Below are 26,812 nucleotides of genomic sequence, written 5' to 3' on the forward strand. Positions count from 1 at the left end.
TAACATTTCCCAGGCGCCGATGTCGGGCAGAAGGCGTGAGGCCTGAGGCCACTCCCTGCGCCATTTAGGTAATTGGCGTGTAACAGTTGGCAGCCCTAGGGCCAGGCACGGCCAGCTCTGCGATCCGAAACACGCGAGGTGCGGCGGGCCAAGCCACGCCGAGATGGCTATCGGCGCCTGCCTCGTTAAACACCGCACAATTTCAGCTATATACGGAGCCATTCCGGTCAGTCGCAAAGTTTCCCTGACACGCTCACCCCTGCGGGCCCGCGAAGAAGAAACTATGGACACTGGGTAACGGGTTATGCTTTCAAGTAATGTACGTCGCCGTTCACTTTACCAGTTAGGCCAAATGTCAGAATAAAGCTTTCCTCGGAATATTGAGATTTCCAGTACTTTATACTGAAACAAACTGGGAGACAGGTCGCTACACAGAGCTGCCTAGAACCTGTGCTCTCTCACAAGTGCATAAAATGGCAATCGAGTTTTTTCTACTTTTTAAAATATTTATAGTACGTGAAGTTCGTAACTTAAACATTAATCCCTCATAATAGTTCGATGCAACACTCAAAAATTCTCGAGAAAATCGAGTTTGAAGCTTTCCGATCGTCTTTAATATGCTAAAGCAAGGTTATTTTTCACAGCAATCCGTGTGGCTGTGTGGTAGAGTTGTAGAGTGCTCACTTGATACGTAGAAGTTTTCAGTTCGATATAAAATTCCTCAAATGTATGCTAACTAATAGGTATCTAAGTGCTATTTTTTTTTTTAGAAAAATGCACGTCTTCTCATTTCCAATTAGATGTGGCACACAAAAGTTCAGTTTTCATTGCAAATATAATTCTTAATTACTGATACTTTACAAATTATTTTTGGAACTAAATTACAAATTAAATTATTTTTCATCCATGTCTATTTTACGCTTCATGGAATATAGACGTTTGTGTAACATTTTGGCAGGGCTGGGTATCTAACCTGTGCCACACGTGGTAGGCGACCATTTTACCACACAACCATACGACCCTTCGACAAAAACTGACTGTTTTCGCATATTACAGACGCATTTTAAAGGCGATCGAAGGACTACTTAGTCGATTTTCTCGAATTTTTTTTAGAACTTCATCGACTTGTTTTGGCTGATTAGATATTTGATTTCAGAACTTGATGTACCATAAACATTAAAAATTAAAAAATACGACTGCCATGTGATCCCACTGTCACCACAAATATACTGCAAAAACTATCAGAGACTGTATATATTAATTAGGTTATACGTAGCATGTAATAAGTGGCTCAGATCAGCTGCAGTACACTCAACAGGGAGTCAATTAACGATTTCATAAAATTGTATTTTCGAGAGCGTAAATTAATGACCGTGTCATCTGGAAAGAGGTACTGGTAGTATTTAAGTTTCACTACTGCCATGTGATTTCCATATGCCACGTTCAGTTAACAGATACGTTACTGTTTGCGAAGATATCAGCATTACCAGCGATTCGTAGAGTGTAGATGTTTGAAAACTTACGATGAAACAACCTAGTAGGTTCGGCGGGCATTTAGAAGGTAATTTTGGCACGTCTACGCTCGTGAAAAGCGAAGTGGTAGAAGGGGTGTTAATGTATACGCCATAAAGGTAGATTATAGGTTGGGAGCACAAGTGTAAATGATGATCAATCAAGAATAGCGCATCAAATCCCCTGTGGAGATTGCAGAAATCATTACGAAGAGTTGGGAAAAATCAATAGTTAATAACATTATGCGTAAGCAACCGCAGATGATGCCTTGCAGACCGTATTTAGTGCATGAATTATAGCGTAATGGACCTACACAGAAAGTATACGAGCGTTGGCTTCCACAGTAGTGTCAATTTGAATAAAATTCTTCTGATTGTTAGGCCGCGTCATTACGAAACACTAAAAAAGCTATGAAGTCGATGTTTCGACAGTCTTTGCAGAAATTCTCTTCACAGCAACTACAAACAGTTTGGTGGCGTTGTAGAGCAGGTGTTCTCCAACATTTCCTCTGACGGAACGCCGAAAGTCCTTGTACTTTAATCGAACACCTTGTTTATTTTGACAGTTAACAAAATTTTCAAAAATGAGAGAAACTTGTTTTATTCATTGATTAGCTCTGTTTTAAATCATAACTAATAACACAAAAATCGTAATGAAATTTTAAAAATAATTAGTATCGTCAAAATTCAAGAACGCCTTGTTGTTAATAGTTTTTCGCGGAGCACAAATCGAGGAACGCTGTTGTAGAGGGCCATTGCAATACGGTGGAAACGTCAACTTATTAGTTCCTATAGTGTCTTATAATGACACGACCTAACACCTAAATTCATACAGAGGGTGTTACACGAGGATTTTACAGTCACTGCCAATGACAAAGTCGCATTTCATTTATTACAAAGAGACAATATTTACGACGTCCGGATGTATCGACGCGAGAGCAATGTTACAAATCTCGTCGGAGGAGGAAGCACAAGGGTCGGATCGCCATCACAATGGCACACTAACGTCCGGTTGTAACTGTTCGGCACCTGTCAGGTCGATAGGTCGGTCGTGGATCGACTGCGGACAATACCTCTGTTTCGTTAGGAAATCTCTCCACTTACAGACTGTTCAGTGTCAATAAATATAGTAGTACGGAACCGAGCATTACTTTATAATCGTTTTGTACAGCAGAAAGTACGGAAAGAATTATACTGAGCTTTCAAGTTCACTCCGTCGCTACAGGATGCTGGGCGTGTTCATCAACTGGCGCGAACAGACAAGTGAAGCTGGACTGCGTGCTTCAACTTCTACACTTCCACACTCTGCAAGACACCTTGATGTGTGTCGCGGAGGGTACGTATTATACCATTGTTATTCCCCCACCCCCTTCTCATGTTCAATTCGCGAATGGCGCCTGGGAAATCAACTACCGCTGAGACTCCATAACAGCTGGACTTTCTATGATTTTCTTGTCGCGGTTATCTCGCGGGACGTTTGGGAGGAACGTACATTTCCGACATCGGAGTCTGGAAATGAACAGCGCGTTCTTCACTCTGAAGCCTCCTCTAGCTCAGCGGGCCAAACCGAGCGGTGAACTTCAATGCAAGACGCGAAAATGTCGTCACTGGCGCCCACGCGCTTTCGTCATCGTTGAAGGTGCGTGGGTGAGAGTGTGATGAGTTTCCCTGAAGACGCCGGCGGCGGCCACAGTGAAGTCATCGCCGACCGGGACCCGGCCACCCACGTCACTTGCCCTACACCTCTGCTTCTGCTGGCGCGAACGGACCTGAGGTTTTCCTGTTAAGAATGCTGGAAAATGGACATGAGTAACATCTGGGTATCCGGAAGAAGAACGCTACGTCGATTATAACACCTGTTTCCCACAAAAGAGCAAACTAAAATTAAATTTGTGGCAAAGACACTAGAGTAAAAGAAAAATTAACAGTGGCTGATTACTTCCGGACACACACACACACACACACACACACACACACACACACACACACACACAGGTAACAGTCATCCTACCCTTTTCTGTTACAAGCGACGACAGTTTCAAATACTTCGAACATGAAATCGATTTCCCGAACACTACGAAAAATGAAGTTAAACATCATTCACAACAGCACGTCCTTTGATAATTAATCACATAATAAAAGTTCCTACCAATCTGTTATCTGGGTGTGTGGAGAGCGAAGGACGAGCGCTGGTGCTCAAAGCCGATGAGTCACTTGCTCCTTAGCAGCCATTTGTCCGCTGCCACCTGCGCTGAAACTTTATGATCATACACAATGACTTCAGACGTACTGGAAGGCTTAGTAAGAGAACAATTAAGTAGCAATACCTCCGGGCAAAAGCTTTATTCTTTCGGTCTTTTCGGTTTCCCCGACAGCTTTTGCCCTCTACCACTGCCTCTAGTACCACGAAAGTTTTTCCTCTGGTGGATGATTTTCTTTTAACCTGACTCCACAGTTGATACGAATTTTTAAAAATATTTTCATCACACCTGCAACTGTCAGTTTTTATTTAATTTCTGTACCATCGTACGGCTTCGGCCTCAAGTCATTTTCAAGTGTCAAGAAATTTATTTAGGTAACTGAAAATGAACTACGGGCGAAATTTTACCACATTATAGAACATGAACCAAAAACTAATAATTGTAGAAGGGATGGAATCATTTAATAAATCATTCCCAAACATCGTAGCAAATGTCCTATTATCCTGTCCCTTCTTAAATTCAGTTTTCTTCCATGGATTCCCTTTCTCGTCGATTCTATAGACTGAGGACCACCTCATTTCTAAAGGAATTCTGATGTCCCGTCGACATCGAGGTCCTTACAGACGGATCACAATCTCTGTGTCAAGGACGGGCCCGGGTTCGATTCCCGGCGGGGTCAGCGATTTTCTCTGCCTCGTGATGGCTGGGTGTTGTGTGATGTCCTTAGGTTAGTTAGGTTTAAGTAGTTCTAAGTTCTAGGGGACTGATGACCATAGATGTTAAGTCCCATAGTGCTCAGAGCCATTTCCATTTCAAGGACGGGCAAAGTACTCGCCCGTACCCTTTCAAAGGAACCATCCCGGCATTTGCCCGGAGCGGTTTACGGAAATGACGGAGTTTGAACCGTCGTCCTTCCGACCCTCATTTCTATTAGATATTCTAAATTTCCAGCGTCCTCCCTTAATACATCTCAGATGATTCGATTCTATTCTTTCCGGTTTTCCCACAGTCCACGATTCATTTCCACTCAACAGTCTGTTCCAGAAGGAGAGTCTCTAAAATTCCTTTCCTCAAATTCGAGGCGAAAGTCACCCGTTCAAATTAGTAATGTTGATGTGGGGAGTGTTTAGAGATGCAATGAATGAAAGATTTTCATTCGCAATCGACAGCGCGTCCACTGTACAGAGGGAAGTTGAGGCGCTGTGCCGTGCTTAGTCCACGGACGCGCCTTATCGGCGCTCGCGGCCTGCTTTGCACTGATAACACGCCGGATTCTGCCAACAGCTGCCTCCACGTGGCATTCCATCCACAGCTGTAGCTGCTTGTCACACAAGAGTGCGGCCGAAATTGCCACACTGCACACAGTGTTGTAATTTTGAATTGTCTTCCATCGATCAACAACGAAGAGCAATTCGCCACTGAATGAACGCTAGTCTCCCATCTTGGCCCAAGTTACAAGATTTCCCTTCTGCTTCCTTACATTGCAACTCCACATTAATTATGATGATGGGTAGGATGGCAGAATTTCAGCTCCAGTACACGAAATTATGGTCACCCCAGCACAACTTAATAACTTAACCTCGAAATCGAATGGTTGGGGACAAAAGTATAACTGTTAAGAAGACATGACAAAATGCGGAAGATACAGATACCAACTTTGTGCTAAGGGGAATTATATTCCACGGAGAATTAAAGAACTCAAGGAAGATGACATCGACGTTAAGATATTATGTCGCTCATAAACTGCTTTGACCTATAGGTCACATAAATAAGAAGTGTACGAAGACAAAAAATTTACTGGACGTAGCTTTCTCGTCCTTGCAAACTACAGTGTGTTAAAGCGTGTCTTCGGTAAATACCGGTTCGCGCCAAGGTAACAGCACGTGGAATGATCATTTCACAACACTAACACGAGCATTGTGATTAAGAATAAGACAACATCCAACAAACTGCGTTGAACAAACTACAAGATGATCCTAAACTTTAAGAGCCAAACTAAACAGGAAGATGACACATTATAGTGATCACGAATAAATAATATTACAACGAAATATCGTAAAAGTGTCATCGTACAATTTCGACGCGGTTGCATTTCCTTACAGGCTGCGAGCAAGGTGTTTGCTACCCTGTCGAGTTAGTCAACTGGCAGTTATATTCGTCATATTCACGATAAACCCTGAGATAGGGCTGAGTTCGGCAATGGTAACACTATAATGGAAACACTCACTCACGAAAAATTATACTGCTAGATATTAACCAATCTCAGGATTGTATTCATCCATATCTTATTTCAAGAAAATCACCGTACGAACAGAAATGATTACTTAAACAATTACGAAATACTGTGGCTCTGAGCGAAGAGCTGCACAAGATGAGGCATGACCAGAAATGAACAGAGTTAAATGTTGTAAGTACGAATGAAAAAATTCAAAAGTATCGTGAAAACTTGACACGGCGCCTCATGAGAACTCGAGGTCGCATAATTCCCCAGATGATCCTGAACTATAAGCCGAATGGGAAACGAGGTATTTCAAGACCTCGGAACAGATGGGAATTGTGAATTCGGAACAGGCAATACCCTAATCCTTGAAAGGTAGAGGATGATCATAATGATACTGCTGGTCCGATACGCAATTGCCCCAAAGATTTTTCTGCCACTTATCCCTTCTTTCACCTATGGCAAGGTTGGTTAATGCGAAAAACGCTAAAGTACACCATGGTTCGGAGTCCACGTCAAACTGTGCCCCCCCCTTTTTTTTTAAAAAAAACTGGCTCGCTATGTCAGTTCACAGCTCTGAGGAAGCAAGGGCACCAACAGGGCCACGTTTGATTTACGAAGCACTGTGGTTTTCAAACCACCCTTAGGAATGATGACAGCTTTACCTTTTATTAACAATGCTTCCGATGTAATTAGCATCAGAGGCGTTACGAGACGTTGAAAAGTATGGAACATAAAACAAGTCTGCAAACTTACGTAGTACAATTAGATGACTGGTAGTGAGTCACAGAATGACTAAGGAAGACCAGCTCAACTTTTAAAAGCCTGAACGAAAAAGTTACACGTCACGCGCGTTGCACAACCAGGTGCAAGCAACGTCTCGCTACGAACGCGATTAGCCGATGGAGACAACGGCGCGGCTTGAAAGTCGAGAAAGGGGAAGGAGAAGGGAAGGGAAGGGGTATCACCAGGTGAACGCCACGAGCACTTCCGAGCTGCCCGGCAAACATTCACTTCCTACAGCAGGTCAAAGCAGCCACACTGCTTACGCTCCAAAGACGTAAATAAACCCAGTCACCGGCAGCTTTCGCCGCGGTCCTTAAAACAAAGGGCGGGTCGGGTGTCTCGAAGGCTCGTGGGATCAGTAGAGGGCTGCGGAAGCAAGATGGGGTGCGCGGCGCACCAAGTTCTGATTGCTGAATGGCACACAGAACAACTTCAGCATCCTAGTGATATATACTAGTGCTGCACAGCGGTACCAGTCCAACCCTAACATTTTGATATATTTATTATCGAAAACGATAGTCGTTATTTTATTATCTCCGTTTAATATGAAGCCGTCAGATTGATTCCATTTCCCTTGCTCACGGCGTAACTTCCCCTTCTCTCCTATCTCTCTTTACCAACTACACTCTTTCAGCCGTTTATTTCTTGTGTTCAGTTCATGCATTCGACCCTGAACTTTTAGCTGCTGGTGGCGTAAACAGGGTTTTGAAATTTCACTTACGTTTGTACTAGTGTCGTATTGTGGGTAGTAGTGTAATAAAAGTGCGGTTGTGTCAATTCGTGACAAGCACGTCAAAAATCTTATATCTATCAAATGCGATTTCGGTATCAACATGGTTACGTCGCCATTATTTCGTGGGCCATAAAACTGTTTTACACCACTGGTCGTTCAGTAGCCACTACAAAGGAAACGCATCCGACACAGGAAACTTGTCAGGCGTCGGAAGCATAGGCCGCTATGGTTTAACGATCATAAACTAGAGTTGCTGAAAAAAAGTAGTGTGAACCCAAACACAGTAACGGGTGTAATGGCCTAAGTTACCGAAAAGCAGTACTGCGAAACTAGGCGAAAACAAACTCATTATAGTCCGCACGGCAAGAGTAGGTCTATGACAGTTTTGGGTTTGGTATGACTGCTTCGGAGGCCTACCAGGTCCGATTTTGTTCACGTTTGCACTTCGCGTTTGAAAGCTGGGAACAGCGTTATTACCAGTCTGGGATCTACTTTCGCCGTGAGGAGGATTTATGTAGGAACCGAAAAGTAAGTAATGAATCTACCAAAGGAGGCAGGCTCTCTGACGAAGTCTGTCGTTTATGTAGCAGGAGCTAATCTCCGAGAGAAACTAATTCGTAAGTGTGTTCCTTCACTTTCGATGTGATGTAATGCGAACAGGGTTTCGAGTCTTCGGAATGATCTCAAGCTTGATGAAATCCTTTACAGTTCACACCAGACGAAATGCGAAATCCAGCGACATAGCGGATCGATACCACAACTACACGAATCACTAGAATGAGGGCGGAAAATGGTAGTTTTCTTACTATACGTTAAGTTTCCTTCTTCTTGTATTTACAAAGTGGCAACAATGACTACTCCAGTGTATCATGCTGTTAGTTTGATTTTATCTTCTCAGTCCGTGGGAGTTTTAAGCCTCAAAAGGCTTCTGTGGCAGTTTTAAGCCTCAAAAGGCTGAAGAATATTCACAATTCTAGCCTGGGAACTGATAATCATGCCCTAAGAGGGGGTTTGCGTGATACTAGCCATCATGTTTCCAGTACCCTGTACTTCAGAGTGCAATATCATTTACACTCTTTCTCAATACAAACAAGCTTCCAATCAATGGCGCAATCAATCACGTTATATGTTCAACATCCCCATTAGGTTACATAAAATCATCGGGGAGCAACTGTATTTTTATTCTCTTCGAAGGCCAGTTTGCTGCACACCGGAAGCAACACGGCACCACGTTGTTGCAGTAATAATCCAATCAGTAAGCGCGTAAATATTTTCGAGCGACTGCACCGAGCGCGACAAACCTGGTAACAAGTGTCTCTACAAGACATAGGTACTTGTGACCGAAGAGCGCGCCGAGTTCCGACTTCGCAAGCTACTTTCTGGGCGTTTCCTACTCTGCGCGGGGGCCGTTAAAGCAAATGTTTAGCGCCAGCACGTGCCGTGACGTCAGCGGGCCGCACCTGCCACGCAAATGACATTTGCGTCGTGCTCGTCGTCGTACACTGCGCATGCGCGACTCTTCGCCGTGTAACATAACTCCCAGGGATACGCCTTAGAAGAGAACTTGAGTAAATATTATACGCGTTAAGCTACTCGAGTATGCAGTCCCTTAAATGTGGTGGTTGTTACCGCACTTAGAATTGACCTACAGTAGTTGTTCCATGCTCGACATAATAGCAGATGTAAATAGAACGACCTGACGTATCAGTGAGACGTTCAAAATGTAAATTTTGGAGGAAAACTCCCATCGTTTATCTGAGATTGTTTTAAACGACAGAATATGGAATAACAATTATAGCAGGGTTCAAGGACGTAACACTGGTTTGAAAAGTAACGCTAGGTTTTTGAAAATGAGGTCAATTAGCATTGGAATTTAAATTGTTTAATTGCCCAATACGTTCCTCAATGTAATTTTTTGCTATCGTATAAAGTTTCATATACAAAGAAGTTACCTCCACCGAAATGTTAATGGCCAAGTTCCGCCTACTGTCTTTCCGTTCTTCTCTGACCAAGGTCAATTTGGATGCTTCGCCTGTCTGCTGAAAGGAGTCGCTAAAGCCTGTCTGATAATGTGCTACCTTCAGATTGTGCTGACATCGAAATGGTCTCTCAACAGACAAGAGAAGTCTAGAACATGACGAGGATTGAACTGGCTAATAAAATACTCTCTTGTAAGGCAGTATACAAGATTTGTCATTTAACTTGACATTCACTTCACTGTCTCGAGTAACCAAATACAGCTAATAGAGCGATTATAAAACTATGCTCTGACGAATGAACCTATCAGGCATTCATCTCACTTTATTCGTGAGAACACTGTGTCGCTAGCTGACCTGCGATTTCATTTCAATTCATCACCCACAGTATCATAGCTTCATCTTGAAATAAGGATGATACTTGAAGGAGTCCGCTTGGAAAAACAGAGAATTTATTCACCGAACCGACAGCTCATTTCTGGCAGACTCGCTTATGCCCTGTCTCGTTGAGCAAAGAAGAGCTAGCAAGAAACACTGCCATTGCTACTGAGGTTCCAAATTCAATAAGATTTGTAATATTTATATTTTGTCCTTAGTTTGGATTTTTATATTTGTGGGAAATAAATAAACAGTGGCTGGTAACAGTAAACCTGTTGTTTCATTTAAGTGTAATAATTGTTACATGTCGCAAATTATAGCCAAGTCGCCTCTATTTCCGGTAAAGAGTTGTTTACAAACTCGCGTGTCAGCCAAGTGACAATCTGTAGCTTCGCAACTAAAGCGTCGCCTGCCAAAACCGACCGGAAGGCCAGTAAACTGAGAGACACGCAACGTCCGTCAATTCTGGCACGCAAAGCAGTCGGCTACCTCCGAGTGGCAGGATGCGATCACTGCCTAGCTGACGGAACGCTGCCCAGCAGCCACGAATGTGCGTGAGAAAGGGAAGGCACAGCGCGCAGGCAGTTTTCCCAAGGAACAGCGGGGTGGCTGGTTCACAATGGATCCGCGGAATGGGCGAGGTTGCAAACTGTCCGTTACTTCCGCCAGAAAGCTGAGCGGCTCTCCAGTAAGGAACGCAAAACGGAAGTCAGCAGAAGGTGAATGGAGCGTCTAGCGTTCCGTAGCTTGCAAATGCACGTCAGCTGGGCCTTTGCTGCAGCGCTTTGCCATTGCTTTCCACGGTGGAAAGGAAATAAGCTGTGAACAGTCTCGCGGTAACTGAAACCCATAAATGGCTGTTAACACCACGCACGAAAGAGCGGTCGTCGCGGCTCCAAACTGGCCAGTATGTACGGAGAAAGTTTTACAGAACTGCATAGCTAGTGGCTAGTACATGCACACCGCCCAGCAAGCTGTCTACTGAACCTTTTTACTCGTTCGTCCGCCATGTAAAATAAAGAGTGTGGACTGTCTGCTCAGTGTGGTTTGTGTCAATGTCGTTCGTTATTCTCGTATTTCCACCTTCAGGTAGCCTTTATCATCGAAACACCTCTACGCCATCGCGTGATGTCTAAAAGTTCTGCCGCACTTGTAAAGTAAATTCAACAAAACTAGAAAAAAATGTAGTTTAATTTGCAACAGAAAAAATGGCGACACTTTACTATGAATAGCACGCACAAGTGCTGCAACACGACCTATGTCTGAAGTAGTGCTGGAGGGAGATGACGCTATGAATCCTGCAGGGCTGTCCGTAAACCAGTAATATTACTAAGGGGTGGAGATCTGTTCTGAACAGCACGCTGCAAGGCATCCCAGATTTGCTAAATAATGTTCATTTCTGGGGAGTCTGGTGGCCTGCGGGAGTGTTTAAATTCAGGAGAGTATTCCTGGAGCCACCCAGCAGCAATTTTGGACGTGTGGGGTATCGCATTGTCCTGCTTGAGTCGCCCAGCGCACGGTGTACAAGAATGGATGCAGATGATCAGACATGATGCTTACGTACGTATTACCTGTCAGAGTCGTATCTAAACGTATCAGGGGTGCCATATCACTCCAACTGCACATGCCCCACACCATTACAGAGCTTCCACCATCTCGAACAGTCCCCTGCTGACATGCAGGGTCCATGGATTCATGATGTTGTCTCCGTACCCGTACGCGTCCATCCGCTCGATACAAATTAAACGAGACTCGTCCGACCATGCAACATATTTCAGTCATCAACAGTCCAATGCCAGTCTTGACGGGCCCAGGCGAAGAGTAAAGCTTTGTGACGTGCAGTCATCAAGGGCACACGAGTGGGCCTTGGGCTCCGAACGCCCGTATCGGTGCTGTTTCGTTGAATGGTTGGACGCTGACACTTTTTGATGGCGCGGCACTGAAATCTGCAGCAATTTGAGGAGGGAGGGGAAGGAATCCTTTGCAAATCAAACCCGCATCCTGCCCCGCCGCAGACACAATGTATCAGTTCAGTATCAGTCAGAACCTAAAGGACAGAACAGGTATAACACTGAACCATTTATCGTGAATCTCTAAACTGCTTCGTCATTCACCGTGAATCTAAGCTCAGCTTGTGGATACGCTCTTGTTCACACGTCATCTCTGTGTTAATGAAGACTCAGCTTCTCTGGTTTACTCTACAGTATACCTACCCAAGTCTGCACTCACTAACGTGTAAGATGCCAGGTTGGAAGTGTTCGGCGGTGATGAACTGTTTACCGTTGTAGAGGGCTCTATTGTAAAGAGAACAGTATAATTATGTAGACGGCGCGACCAAATCACAGAGCTTGAGGACTACTCAAATTAGATTAAAATATGAACCTTGTTAATGACACCGTCTCAGGATCCCGTAAAGTTGGTATGGAAGCCACGAAGATACTTTATATGGGTAGCCGGAAGAATATCTGAATCACACTTCTCATTTTTGACAAGGTCTCAACAGTTCACCACATGCCTGAGTACCACACCTCTAGTCATGCCTTACAGGTGAGTTTCACCTCGAGTTATTCACAACAAGACTTTTTTGGACTTCCTTTGAATGTGGTCACAATCCCTATTCGCAGGTGCTTTTCCGCAGATGTTGGGTGAGGCAATTCCTGGGATGAACGGTCGCCTGAAACATGTCTCAGCTAGCCGGCCCCTTCACCTTAGAGGTTTTATTAAAGACCACATCCACAAGTTTGGTATCGAATGGACAGTGCTACGCTGGATAAGGGTATTAACAGATTTAGCTAGTTGTTGGGTTTTAAAAGACTACACACCGAAGTCACCAGTCCCTCTTTCATAGGACAGTGAACTTGGGGTTTGTGACACTAGCAAGAAACCTGATCGAATCGCAGTAGTACTAAGAAAGCGGTAAAACTGAGGCACTAGGGCCAATATTTATGCCAGAGATGGGAAACAATTCCATGAGAGAGAAAGATAAATGGATCAAGATGGTGTGGAGGCCAGAGAGTTGACTATGGACTCCCATGTGCGTCACAGAGATGTAACTATGGTTCTTGTCTTACGACAGTGACAAAACAGCTCCTGAAAATACATCGAGGTCAAGGCTCGCCAATGGAGATGTTACTGTCCAGTTTACTACGGAGACTGTGAATGAATATGCTCTACGTAGGTCTAGACCGACAAATTCCCATGGGCGCGCAGCCGGTGCAACGCGCAGAGGTTGAGTGCACGGCCGTAATGACAGAACGAGCGGGCCGAATTGAATAATGGCTGTGCGATTACTGGCGGGCCATTGTGCGGCGAACCTGCTGTGAGGTCACGGCGAGGGACAGATGATGGGCCGCGCTGCGCTGCCCGCCCGGAAACTGGCCCAATCACTGGGAAATGGGAGACGACGGCGACAAATTGAGCTGTAACAGAAGGGACGCGCTAAGCAATTCAAGCCAACTGCTCGCCTGACAAAACTGCACTACGTGCTCCGCCTTGTCCTCACGTGGCTGCCGTTAATCAGATCTATCTCGCTGCGTGCCACGGGATGAACAGGGCATCGTATAACGCAACTGTTGAGAAACAGGACGTCACACCGCAATTTCCTCGAGGACGGAAGTACATCCGTGTGCGCGCTCGCTAATGCAGAAATGGCATTGTACACAGCAAACCTTCGGAGATGGTCTATATTGAAGACGCATCTGACAAACTCTAAACCATGATTAAACTATTCAGTATTTGATAGGCTGAATTTGGTGCTTTCACCAGTTGTACACACACCTTGACAAGACTAGAGCTACGGAATTCTGGACTTCTATCAACAAAAACTTCCTTTTTTTTATTTTTGTTCCATATTACTGAACGAAAGGCTGCTTCAGTGACTTAATTCAATAATCTACTCTCCTCCAGTAAGTTAATTCAATAATCTGTGTTAGTTCAAATGGCTCTGAGCACTATGGTCATCAGTCCCCTAGAACTTAGAACTACTTAAACCTAATTAACCTAAGGATATCACACACATCCATACCCGAGGCAGGATTTGAAACTGCGACCGTAGCGGTCCGCGGTTCCAGACTGTAGCGCCTAGAACCGCTCGGCCACTCTGGCCGGCCATCTATGTTAGTAATTTGAGGTTTACTAGGCATGGAAGAAGAGTTCGCATATGGTAACAAACACAGGACCCTAAGGTTGGTTGGTTTGAGAAGTGAAATCATATATACAACATAGTGAGAAAAAAGCTAAAAAAAACACTCGTAGCGAGTTACCAAACATCCTCCTACATACAGCCACACACAAGAACAGGAACTGAATTTTAACTGTGACTAACTCTCCAAAACTCTTGAGCATTATCATTCTCAACGATGGAACCTGTAAAATAACCAACAAAGACGGGGCAGAATGTTACGAAAAGTTAAGTTTTGAATTTCATATCTCGCGGGTGCCTCCCGTCCCCTCCCTCCCACCCCCTCATCCCCTTACAACATATTAATTCCTGGCGGTCTGACGTTTTGTCCGTTGGCAATACTACACTGAGTTTGATGGGAGTTTGTAGCATACATTAAGTCTAGCATCCATTCGTATAAATTCTAGGAATGTCTTTTATAGTAAAATAGGCAAAAATTAGTAATCCTTTAACAAGTGTGTTCTCGTGGTGTTATTTCTGCCACTGAACACTACATACGTGGTGGATCTTTAATTTCGTAATTATTTTTGAGCGCTCCATCACAATCGGCTGCATGCGGAACTTTTATACATGTTCGTGAAACTAACTCACACCAATAAAGTAAATACGAACGGCTTTTGTCCTAATACAAAATCTGGGAAACATGCCATTATTGATCATTTTACTCTGCGCACTTGACGACCGCAGTGCATGCAGTTTCACAGACAAAAAAGATTTAAGCTGTGCTTTTACACCCGATTAACGGAAACCACACAGCCAGGCAATCTTTTAGATTAAGCTTCAAAATTTCTCCCTCTGCGAGCGGCAGCTCTAAGTGCGCTATCGCGGAATGGTGGCACGATAGTCGATATCTGGGAGCGACGACGCCCTATCCTGTCGTGGCGCAAACTTGCATATTAGCTGCTCATTACTTCTGGCGGTGACATCATGCCGAGACATCGACGTATTACGGGAAAATTCTGCCGCGACAGTAACGCCGCGTGACTGCTTCCCAACGGGCACGTTCGCAAGCAATCCAGTGCTTGCTCCAACTTCAAACGTTTTACGAGAGGCGATGCAATGTCTGTCTACATATATAATTATGTTCGTGTGGAACCCTCAGGGCTCGAGTCCCATTCGCATGTGGTCAGTTTTTCTAGCTTACGATGACTCTAGATGACATGAAATGGAATATGACATCGAAAAGATGAAGATCTGAAGGGAAAAATATTTCCAATTTCATCTCCTTAAGAATAAAATACGCAATCATTTCGCAATGTGATACGAAAACTATAATTATATATTGATCGAAACCACTCAAACACTGATTGCGTATTTTTACTGTGTGATTACTATAGCTGACGAGCGGCGATTGGTTATCTTCGGTTTAGACAGCGACCGCAACATATGATGGAGTTATTTGTTTAATTGCGTTGCTGTAATATAAAATAGACACATGCGGATTACAAACTAACCAATATAACTTGTGCAGAAGCAAACAAATATGCATAAGTATTGTGTTTCGTCGGGAATGAAAACGGGAAGGTACACCGACATTTACAGATTTTTGCCGTATGAATGGAGTTCTGCCGCACGGTCAGCAAACACATCGTCCAAGAAAAGGGTACTAGTCCAATGTTAGGTGCCGGAATGCGTCTCTTGAACCATACAACTTTCTCCCTCCCCCAAACCATAAAACAGAAATTATTATTTTTTAAACTTCTGATAAAACTTACAATGAGATCATTTTTTACAAAATACTGTTCTGAAATTCAGTAGATGACGTTAAGGAATTCTGCTATCAAGGCAGTAAAATAACCAATGGCGGACGGAGCAAGGAGGACATCAAAAGCAGACTAGCAATGGCAAAAAGGGCATTCCTGGCCAAGAGAAGTCTACTAATATCAAATATCGGCCTTAATTTGAGGAAGGAACTTCTGACAATGTACGTCTGAAGTACAGCATTGTATGTTAGCGAAACATGAACTGTGGGAAAACCGGAACAGAAGAGAATCGAAGCATTTGAGATGTGGTGCTACAAACGAATGCTGAAAATTAGGTGGACTGATAAGGTAAGGAATGAGGAGGTTCTGAGCAGAATCGGAGGGGAAAGGAATAAGTGGAAAACACTGATAAGGAGAAGGGACATGAAGATAGGACATCTGTTAAGACGTAAGAGAATGACTTCCATGGTACTAGAGGGAGCTGTAGAGGGAAAAAACTGTAGAGGAAGCCAGATTTCCAACAAATAATTGAGGACGTAGGTTGCAAGTGCTACTCTGAAATGAAGAGGTTATCATCACAGGAGAGAACCAGTCAGAAAACTGAGTACCCAATATACAAAGAACAGGCGCTACCCTCTATCCCTGCCACTTTGCTTCCTAGTTCTGCTCCATGCATATCGGCACAAATCGGTATTCTTCGTGTCTACGACATGTTTTCAATTGCTGCCATCCGCAACGTTGAAACCGTTGCACTCCAGCTCCTCGATGAATGTGTGTCTTCAATTAATAAAGCATTTTGCGACGAATGACGACGAAGATATTCCTGCCCCTTCGCATCACATTGGTCACCCATTTCCACTTTCACTGGCGCAGTCGCAGCGGAAGATTAGAGTACTGTTTTAAATCTGCGGTACCTACGTGTTTCAGCAAGTTGAAAAAAATCTCTGGCAGATGACGGAACACCCTTCCGGCCGCAATTCAGCCCCGGGGAACCGTACATGTTACTAACAAATCTGCAAGTATATTTACCAGCTCTAAAAGACGTACAGTATAAGCGTTAATACATCCCTGAGATTGAACTTGGCCAGCAGCTGTGGTTGGGCCCCCATTATCTGAAAACGCGGACTCGCCCTTGAGCAGTGGCTGTGTGGTCCGTTTTGTATGCGGCCAGTCGGAGCGCAGCACCTTCCTCTTCGCCAAACGCGGCACAACTCTGTATTCTCCACACATCTCTCATCTTCCGTCCGGAATGCTGTGACAGGGAGTCAGCGCAGCCCAGCGCTGGGGCAAACTCATTTGCAAATTCACAGAGAATAAACGGACTGATCAAAGCATCACGCTTTCCAGACTTGCTTCACTGACTAGTGATTTTCCCAAAACACTGACGAACCTGTAGAAAACAACCACAATGCGCAAGCGTAAACTGCAACAAAGGTGTTACGAAGGGAAGAACTACATTTCAATAAGGGGCGCCGACTCGGTTGGGAGAGTTTAGGATAAGGAATCAGATATGGCCCACTGAAAGAAGCACTCTGTCACATGAAAGACCTGCGCTCATTAATTCAAATCTACCAATTAACAGTAATATGGTGAGATTTCGACGATGAATATAAACCCAAAAGTTGGTCATCGCGGTTATTACAACCTCCTGGAGTAAAGTTTATGTCCTGTGACAAAAACTGAACAGCAGACTTCTGCGATCTCATTTGACATGCGAAACAGTCTGTGTGTCACCTAGTGTTTTAGTCACATAACAGCACCGTGACTTGTCATTAACGTGAAACAACTGCGTATTTTGGAGTCTGTAGGTTCTAAGGAGATCGGTAAACCGTAGAAAACAACCTAAAAGTAGTATCGGGCTGATGGGCACGCTAGCCCCATTTTCAAACTAAATTTTCCACGCCTGATAACGCCCCTGCGTGGCCCAGCAATTATGCCGAGTACACACCGTCCTTACCGTAACCTTATTTTGAAATTAAACCCGCCGACTTAAAAGGGAAAGAAGAAAATGGCATCGTCTAAAGTTTTAGTTTTTATTTTTAGGCTAGAGGACATACTCATTTACAAGTATAAATTAGCGAGTAGACGAGGACTTGCAAGAACAACAAGTAAAGTTTTACTTCTTAAAAAAACCTGAAACTGTGCTGATGAGAATGTCTTCAGTCTATCGTTAGACCCTTAATTGCCAGAAATTTGTTTCTGCAAACATATATATTATAGAGATCAAAAAATTTTTCTTTGGAGGAAAATTGTTCGAATATCTGAGAGATACCACGTAAATTCCTTCGTATCCGTCAAATACTTTGTTACCGTAAAGCAATGGCAATTAACACGAGCTTTAGTCAGTCAGACCGTAAATTCGTGTACATCACCGGGACGGGTATTGCCAAGCCTATAATCCGCGTATGTTGACAATTCTAACCTACGACTTTAAGCAAGCAAGCATCAAAAGGAGGAACCATTAAAAACTGATAGCTGCATTACGAGCAATCCTGGGAGTAACAGCAAGGGACAGGAGTTCTTCCTCGCTTTCTAGTGACACAAATCTCGACGACTGTTTAGCGGACGAAAAATTTACATCTGAAAGTAGGCACAATATAATAGATTCGTCACCTGAGTGATCCCAATATGTGGATAGAAATGAATTAGGTCAGAGCTTTGAGTTCCGAGGACCCCAAGCTAATCAAGGACGGGTCAAGCTCGTACTGAAATGGATGAGAAGAAAATCACAGCTCGTGCTACAAGACGTCCTACTATAGACAGAAACCACCGAAAACGGCGTGCGATGGACGAGGAGGATTTGGATGCTGCTCTATAGGAATGTGAGTCCACCGTTTCCAAAGTTAAGTCTGCAAAATTTCCTTCTGTCAGGAAATGACGGGGATTGCCAAATTTATCGCATAAATGGTTGTCTATAATCTCGCGTGTTACTTTAACAAGGAGAGGATAAGTACGTTATTCTTATCAAAAAGTTGACTACCTCGGACACATTCGCTGACTGGGGGGTATTTTTCCCCTCTGTAATCAGCATATGTTAGGATCGGATTACGTAAAATCAAAAGCGCGCTACTGAGTGTGAGAACAGCAAGAAGCAAAATCAGTAAATAAATGTAGGGTGAAGCAACCACTGATTTTCAAATGAACAATTGGCATTTCTATCTGGTATGAAAGTGAGTCTAGATCAAACTGTTTTCGATTCCTGCTCGCCACGCACGTTAACGCGACTTACGAAAATGTGCAGTACGCAAAGGCACTGCCATAGACACACTGTGGCACTGCTCAGCGTGTGGCAGGCGCACAAATCACGGTACGAGAAATACGAACCGTAAATATCTTGTGCTGCCCCTCAAACACATGACGATGTCATTGATACCACCATTCAGCAACGTCTCCTGCAGCATGGCTCGTGCAAATCATGTTGCACCCAATGAAAGAGCTAACACTCAAGGTGTAACATTTCGGCTCGCCGCAATATATGAAATCACGTAAAGCTTCTCTTGTCCTGTCAACAATGCTCCTGTGTGCTTTGCTTGTTCTCACCTCTCGCTATATGATGGTATGTAATACGTGCAGGAAACCTGTCTAACACGATCGTCTTACGGGTCCAGATGTTATGGCTTCAGACGGCATCATGTTGCATGGACATACTTACCTCCGGATCCTTGAACGCGGTACACTCATTTGACAACATTCTTGCGACACCAGCACTTCCGCAGGTGCGTCTCTCCAAGTGTACGTTCGACCCTAACTTCAATTTTATGGAGGACAAACTGCGACCGTACCGAACAGCGCAAGTGGAGAAGCATCTTGAAAAGAGGCGATATTAGGTGAATGGACTGGCCTACACGTTTCGCCTATTTAAATCCCATCCAGTACGTGAGGGATGGACTGGGGAGATGTACTGCAGCACGTCCACACGTACCGACCACCATCCACTAGTTATCGACCGCTGGTGAAGGAAGGGAACGCCCTACAACTGGAACACCTTACCAACGTAGTGGCAAGCAAGGGAGCACATTGCAGACCATGCACTGCCTTACGTGGTCACACCCTGTTATGAACCACGTCCCGAATTTTGAAATGTCCAGAGGACAATCATAAATCGAAGTGACTTACTGTAACTATTGTCTTTGAATAAAAGTTTCATATTTCCTCGTCTCCTTTAGCATTTTTTCAGTTACTCCTGTAGTACACTCTAGCAGTTCTTTTCACGTGCGGTTGAAGTTTCATTATGTTATTTGGCAGTAACATAATGCGGAAGTTACTCTCATCGTTTCGCTCACCAATGTACTTTGTACATCAGTGTCGAATTCCTGTTGAAATATTTCCACTTATTAATGACAGTTTATTATCAAAGGTTAGAGAACCCACTACTAAATGCTGTACAGGAAGTTTATTCGTAAATGGAAAGAGACTAAACAGAGGGAGTAAATACAAGCTCCCTGAAGTAGCGTCCATAATGTAAGGGACACAAAAGAAGTTCCAGAAGAAACAATCATTTTATCAGATTCACGCTCAGCATTGATGCTGTTAAAATACTAAGATGTCAACAACATCAAAAATTGTCCAGTATATCACACAATAGAACCAATTCAGGAGCTTCCCAGCCTAAATAAGACCACCATTGTGTTTTGAGTGAAGCGCACAGCGAAATAAAGATGAATGAAAAAGTCTGTGCCCTCGCCAAGAAAGTTGTGTGCACTGGTTTAGTGCCACCTGACGGCGTCCTACATACCGTAACGACTAGAAACAAGAGGAGACGAAACGAAAACGTGCACCGGTCTTACGACATTAAAGCGTGACACTATGCCACGGTGGTACGTAATCCTCCGTCACATCCGTCTTACCAAAACACCAGAAACTTTTTAGTAAAAATGGCACGACTTCGACTAAATAACGAGATATTCCGACAACGTTGCTACTGCCTCAACATGATCCCATCTTCATGTGATTGCGAGAGTGAGGAAGATGTTAACCACATTTCCTTCGACTGGGGTACAAGATATCAAGGAACCACGATACTAATGCTGCGTCTGACGTTATCTGGCAGCCCATTACGAAAGAACATTCAAGCACTTTTAGCGACATAAGACATAAAAATATATAACCTCCTATAGGATTTTATAGCAGAAGGGCAAACAACAATATAAAAAAGCTATTTTTTACATTATAATATAGTAAATGAATATGAATGTCTTGCATTATCAAACCACCTTCCTCATTAAATGAATATAATTGATAATTGTTTAATAATGGTTTCAAGCTACTGCACATTTTAAATGGAAAAAAAATTAGACTGGTTGTATGAGGGATATCGAAAAGCCCTGAACAAATACTAATAAAATATAGAAAGTAGCTGCAATATGAGAAAGAAAATTGTTAATTAGTAAGGGCAACGCACGCGATAATACGTCTGAACGTGTAACAAAATGCATTCAGAAATGCAATGCAGATATCAATCACATACACTGTTTTTCACATTGCAACTATATACCAGTACAGTGTAGTGCTGGTTGATACGGATGCTAACGCCAAAACTGGCCAGCAGCAGCTGAATTTCAGTATCAGTAACAGCTGTGATCGGAAAACGTCATTTAATAGGTTGAATATAATTTTTATTGTTTTATAATCAGACAAATCCCAATATTTTATGCTCTTATAGCTCTTTATTTATAAATTAATCAAACATGTCATGTAGATTGAATGCAAACAAACAGAAAATAGGGTAATACTTTATTTAAAAAGTGGCCTTTTATTATTAAGTCCTTCGAAGAGGAGTGGATAGTTGCTGTCAATCTAATACACTATTATTATTATTATTATTATTATTATTATTGTATTCATCTTTTTCTTATATCATACAAATGCTCATTACGTAACTACTAGTTTCTTACCAATGCTTCATCCTGAAATCAAATAGCATGACGCAACCGTATTAAAGTCTGTTGATTAGCAAGGCACTACTTCGACCAGTTACTTAGTTTTAAGTTCCGAGGACCATTTGTACGATTACTGATAATGATGGGAAACAAACGTTCATATTAAACAATCATGTACAAATACTTAACATGTTTCATTGCAGAAGGAGCCCACATGATGTTATTTTGTCGAGAAATGACATTTTGGGACCGCGGCTGTGTACATAATACAGGTTGATTCTTGCAAAGAAGAAAACAACAACCAGCCGCTATTAATAATTATACTTTTTTTTTTTCTCCTGGCGACAGCGTCGTTACGGGCTTCGGACGGATATTCAGACGACTGTTCACAAAAACTAACGCAACTATCAACAAATGGGTATCTGAACGTGGACAGCCCTCGTAAGATGAACCTTTGTATTCGAAACCTGTACTGGGGGTTATTTGGGTAAATAAATCGCATTATTAACAGCGGTTGGCTGCTGTTTTCTTCTTTGAAACAATCACTGTGTTTAGTATTCATGACTCTAGAAACACTCACACTACGATACTGGTATGTGTAAAGTTTTTTGTACATTTTCGACAGAACATCTCACGCATAGCTAGCGTGTCATTTACAGCTACTTCTGACATGAGTAATATCCAAGTAAAGAATTCCTCCTTTGCCGCTATCTAGACAAATACTAGTCCCGATAACACAGAACAAAGGGTTGCTATTGGGATAACACCGATAGTAAACTGAACGCTTTCTCTTTAAGAATCCTTGGACTTCGTTCGAAGTCGCTTCAAAAGAAAACAACAGACACGGAAAAGTTAAAAATCATGAACTGAAAGCTCACAAGCAAATCTTAATACACGTGTCAATAGCAGCATTCTTAAAACAGTTCGCTACTAAATTTTAGTGAGTTACACATCGGAACTGCGGAAGAGAGCATAATCTATAATGTTATGAAGATTACTGAAACGCCATGGGTGTGGATTCCGTCACGTATGCTAGCAAATTAAATGACCACGCCCCCTTATACAAGTCTCGTTCATACTCCCTCAACTAACCCTCATCTTATGGTAATATATCGAGGGCGGATTTCTCAACGGTAACGTATCTTGCGACTTGTTTATGTAAATAAAAAACATGTATTACTGCCAGAAACGTAACTACCAATACCCGCTCCTATATTACAGCAGAAATTGTTCCATAAAGGGAACGTTAGTAGAAATCTTACACTCACCAATAACTCTACATTTCAATGTAATTACAAAATGATCACTTGTCTCCCCCCCCCCCCCCTCCCCAATGCTAGAATCAGTGACAGTTCTAACAACCCTGCACGGACCGTATGTCTTCATCTACATCATACTCCGCAAGCCATCTGATGGTGTGTGGCGGAGGGTACTTTCGGTACCACTATCTGATCGCTCCCATCCTGTTCCTCTCGCAAATAGTGCGTGGGAAAAATGTTTGTCGGTAAACCACTTCTACAAAGCTTTAGTTTATATACTTATGTACACTACAAAACAATCATGCGCTTCCGTCCTTAGGATCGTTTCCAAGCAAACTTTATCTATGTTGAATTTATAGGGACTTTTTAAGTCTCAAACCCAGGCAGCAGAATAAAATAGTGAGTGATTAGTGTCGAGGACAGAAATTACTATTTTAAAAACCGAATGTCTATTTCTCTCTCGAAAACGATCTTACTTTGTCGTTTTAGTACTGTCAAAGCGGATTTTTCTTAAATTGTCTGTTGGTACAAAACATACGAAGTATGACATTCCCACAATCAATAACAGATAAATAACACTTTATTACTATGCAGACTGGTGTCTGACCCGTGAAGCTTAATATTCGAGACTTTTGCTCAGAATATCTCTCTACATGTCGAAATCAGTCAACTCCTATTCACCATGAAAAAGTCCTCTTCCGCTCGCGCCAAAATGCTTCTATACCTAAACAGTATTCTTTTGGACTAGTTATTCCTAAATATCTCCGATGATTACGACAAAATCTCGAAATTTATAGCGGATCTGAAAGACAGGTATGAAAGACGCACACACGGAGGGGCGAAGTTTTTAGCTAGCACATCTTTTCCCACAGCATACGTTACAGTTCTCATCTCATCAGTTAATCCAAGATAAGATTAGAGAATGTTAATCATTACAAACACTTGCACAAACACGCGGTCTAAAGGACAGTCGCTGATAAAAGGCATTCGTTGCACTTACAGAAAAATATTCATGACATCTAGAACAATCAGTCTACAGTTAAACATGACACACAAGGACTCGACGTAATTGTCAGTAAACGGCGGTCAGTGCAAACTGCTGCTAACGAGCATGCCATGCTCAAGATCACACAGCAGGCTTAGAAGTGTATATAATCATACCTATTGATTCGATAAAGTGCTCCCACAAACCTTTGAACTTTGTTAAGCTCTCCTCGTAGCCCTGTTGCGTTTTCCCGTAGGCCATGCCATCGTTGAGGGCCTCCGCCGGGTCGAAGCCAAGACGATCCTTGTAGTAGGCCTGGGTCGACATTATCGAAGAAGAGGCGCTGGCATTGAGCGGTCTTCAGAAGCGCTATCGCAGCAGTTTCACACCTCGAATGGAGCAGTCCTCGGGAAAAGCTCCACCCGGAAGCACAGAGCGACGTCAAGTGTGGGAGGGACCGACGAATGTCAGCTCTGCAAGTTGTGGTCGCTACCGGCTCTTGCAGCACACTGGGAGAGACTGGAACCTCGGCTCACCATTAAAACTCGCAACACTGATGCCGGTCGGTTGTCCTTGTCACCTACAACCCTCCCCCTCGGCCGAGAGCGCACGCTGAATGCGTGGGCGAGCACGCCGCTGCGATCCGAAAACACTCGCTCTGTCACACAGATGGCCAACTCGTTACGAAAAAGGCGAAAACGAGCTCATGCTGCTGTCCCTTCCCTTTTCCAACAAACAGCTCGGCTCTTCATGTAGGTGGGGCAGGTTCCTCCTATTGCTACCTACGATCGCTGCCCCCCACTGCTTGCAGGTCTCTCTTCTTGACCTAGTGCTTCCAAAGAAAAGTCACTGGCGTGTCACCTTAAAAGGTGCCCCCTGCGAGTTGACCCTACGTAGCTGGAGGGAGGGGTTGCTACGGACACGGCGGAGCACGGGCCAGCCAGCATCCAGTCACGACGTGGTGGGGGCTATTCTGCACTGGGCGTAGCGGTTCAGCAGGTTTCTCCCACCAGCGGCAACGGGCACGGCAAAATCAGGACGAGCGTGTAGTCTGCCACAGTCCACACACTAAAGTCACACAGTATAATCTCAGTTCTATAACAGATTGAACAGTTATTTCACCGAGGCCCGAATTCTGTAACACAGAGCTGCATCCTGCAGTTTACACACTACACACGGTTATCGAAGATTTGGCAACACTTTTTAATTGATCCTTCCAACACTTACGTCAATAATCAATGTACAATACGACTAATATTTCCTCAGTTTTTAACATTACACCTACACACGATTTCCTTTCTTCCTAAAATTGTAAAGCGCTGGTCCGTTTCGGTCGTTCTGTGTCAACATATGCAACCAAATATTCCATCATTGGCATGAAAAGCTCTGCGATTATCCACCCACGCAAATGCGATCGTCACTGAATATTCTAATCGGCATGCCACCTACATGTCACCACCAACACACACGTACTGGCATTTCTGCCCACTCGAAATCGTTCGTTCGCTACCTCAAGCCACAACCGGCTTGCGAGACTCCATACTAGTCTGTCGGCGCGTGGTGGGGAGAGCGCGCGCCAAAGAGGCGCGGCGGAAAGATAGCGCACTCTCCCTGAAGCAGACAATCGTTGTCGCTATGCCAGCGCGTACGTAAAGCTCTCCTAGCACTTTTACTTCGTAAACAAGGTACAATAACAAACTGCAAGTAAATAAACGGTTACTTTAGTAAAAATCTGTGAGTTAATACAGCCCGAAATGAAATCTGTTTAAAACATATGTAAAGTTAATATTTATTTCGTCACTTACTTCGAAGACTATGGAACATACATAACCTGAGAAATTACAAATATTAACTTTGTAAATTGACATTATCGGCATCACTGACAGGATTACGTGAACGCGACGCTTGCGCTTCCTTGCGCCGTTCCGTGCAACTATTAGCTACGAGGACGGACGTATCGCTGCGCGTGACGGGGCTTCGGCGCGTAATTCGAATGCGGTGAATGGTGAAACTAAGAAGGTGCGATTACTATGCCCCGCTATCGTCTTTATCTGATAATACTATCCGTTAAGAAGACTAAAGTAGAAGTGTAAGTAAATTTTACAACAAACCAACTACGTATTAATTACTAATCCGTTATGTGCAATTGAGAGTGCGGAGAGGGGGATAGACAAGATGAGATTCACAGATTAACTTCTGATTCATTATCCGCGAAAGTGCCGCTATTATTATCTGTTATCGGTAAATGAATTTGCGAAACCGACGTTGCTTTAAGAATTCCTGATTTTTTTTTAAAATTACTTTTTTACCGTTGTGTTAAGAAAAGGTATATGACGTATCACTCATAATTCTCCTTCAAACTTGGTCTTACTACAATACTACCTTTTCCAGCAATAATGCTGAGATGTATAACTTCTAACACGGAAGAAACAGCTTGTCTAGAACAAGATTTTAATAACTTTTGCAATTTCACTATACTGGGTAAGATAAGTTATTTATAGTGATATCAAGTAACCAGACAGTGGTGTATAAGCTGGAATATAGCACATTACACATTTAATCCGATAACATTGGTTAGGGTTCATTCACAATCATACGTATCTAGAAATACAAGGAATGCACAAGTTCTTCGATTATTATTTAAAACGAAATTTTAACATCTATTCTTAAGTCCCTTGGAGTTCACTTGATCAAATTGAAAAGCGCGACAAATATCTGCAACAAATTAAGATGATCAACAGTTATTGTGGTATCAGGAGAACTAACGAAATTCTCGCCGCCGTCTGACGATGCGCCCAGTCATGAAACTACTTCAGATGAAGCAAATGATTATTGTAGATAGTGTGTCAGGCTGTAGTGATATTTACGAAACCAGATGCGATGCTTTCGAACAATCTTGGGCAAAATAAAAGTAACGACAGATTAAGATTTTAGATTTAACTGTAGGAATTGGCAACTAGTCATTATTTTATTTCATTATTTACTAATTCCAACACAATAATT

At 43.2% G+C, this 26,812-nt stretch overlaps 1 protein-coding gene across 1 annotated transcript in view; it reads right to left on the bottom strand.

The window, feature by feature from the left end:
* The window catches only part of LOC126195243 (microtubule-actin cross-linking factor 1), a 503,782-nt gene extending 479,426 nt beyond the window's left edge, over window positions 1-24,356 (bottom strand). The window contains exon 1 of the mRNA XM_049933770.1: window positions 24,016-24,356. Coding sequence (XP_049789727.1) covers window positions 24,016-24,136 — 121 coding nt within the window. The 5' untranslated portion in view covers window positions 24,137-24,356. The remainder of the gene's footprint in view (window positions 1-24,015) is intronic.
* Between the last annotated feature and the right edge of the window lie 2,456 nt (window positions 24,357-26,812).

This window comes from Schistocerca nitens, chromosome 7, assembly GCF_023898315.1.
Source record: "Schistocerca nitens isolate TAMUIC-IGC-003100 chromosome 7, iqSchNite1.1, whole genome shotgun sequence".
NCBI classification, from domain to species: Eukaryota; Metazoa; Arthropoda; class Insecta; order Orthoptera; family Acrididae; genus Schistocerca; species Schistocerca nitens.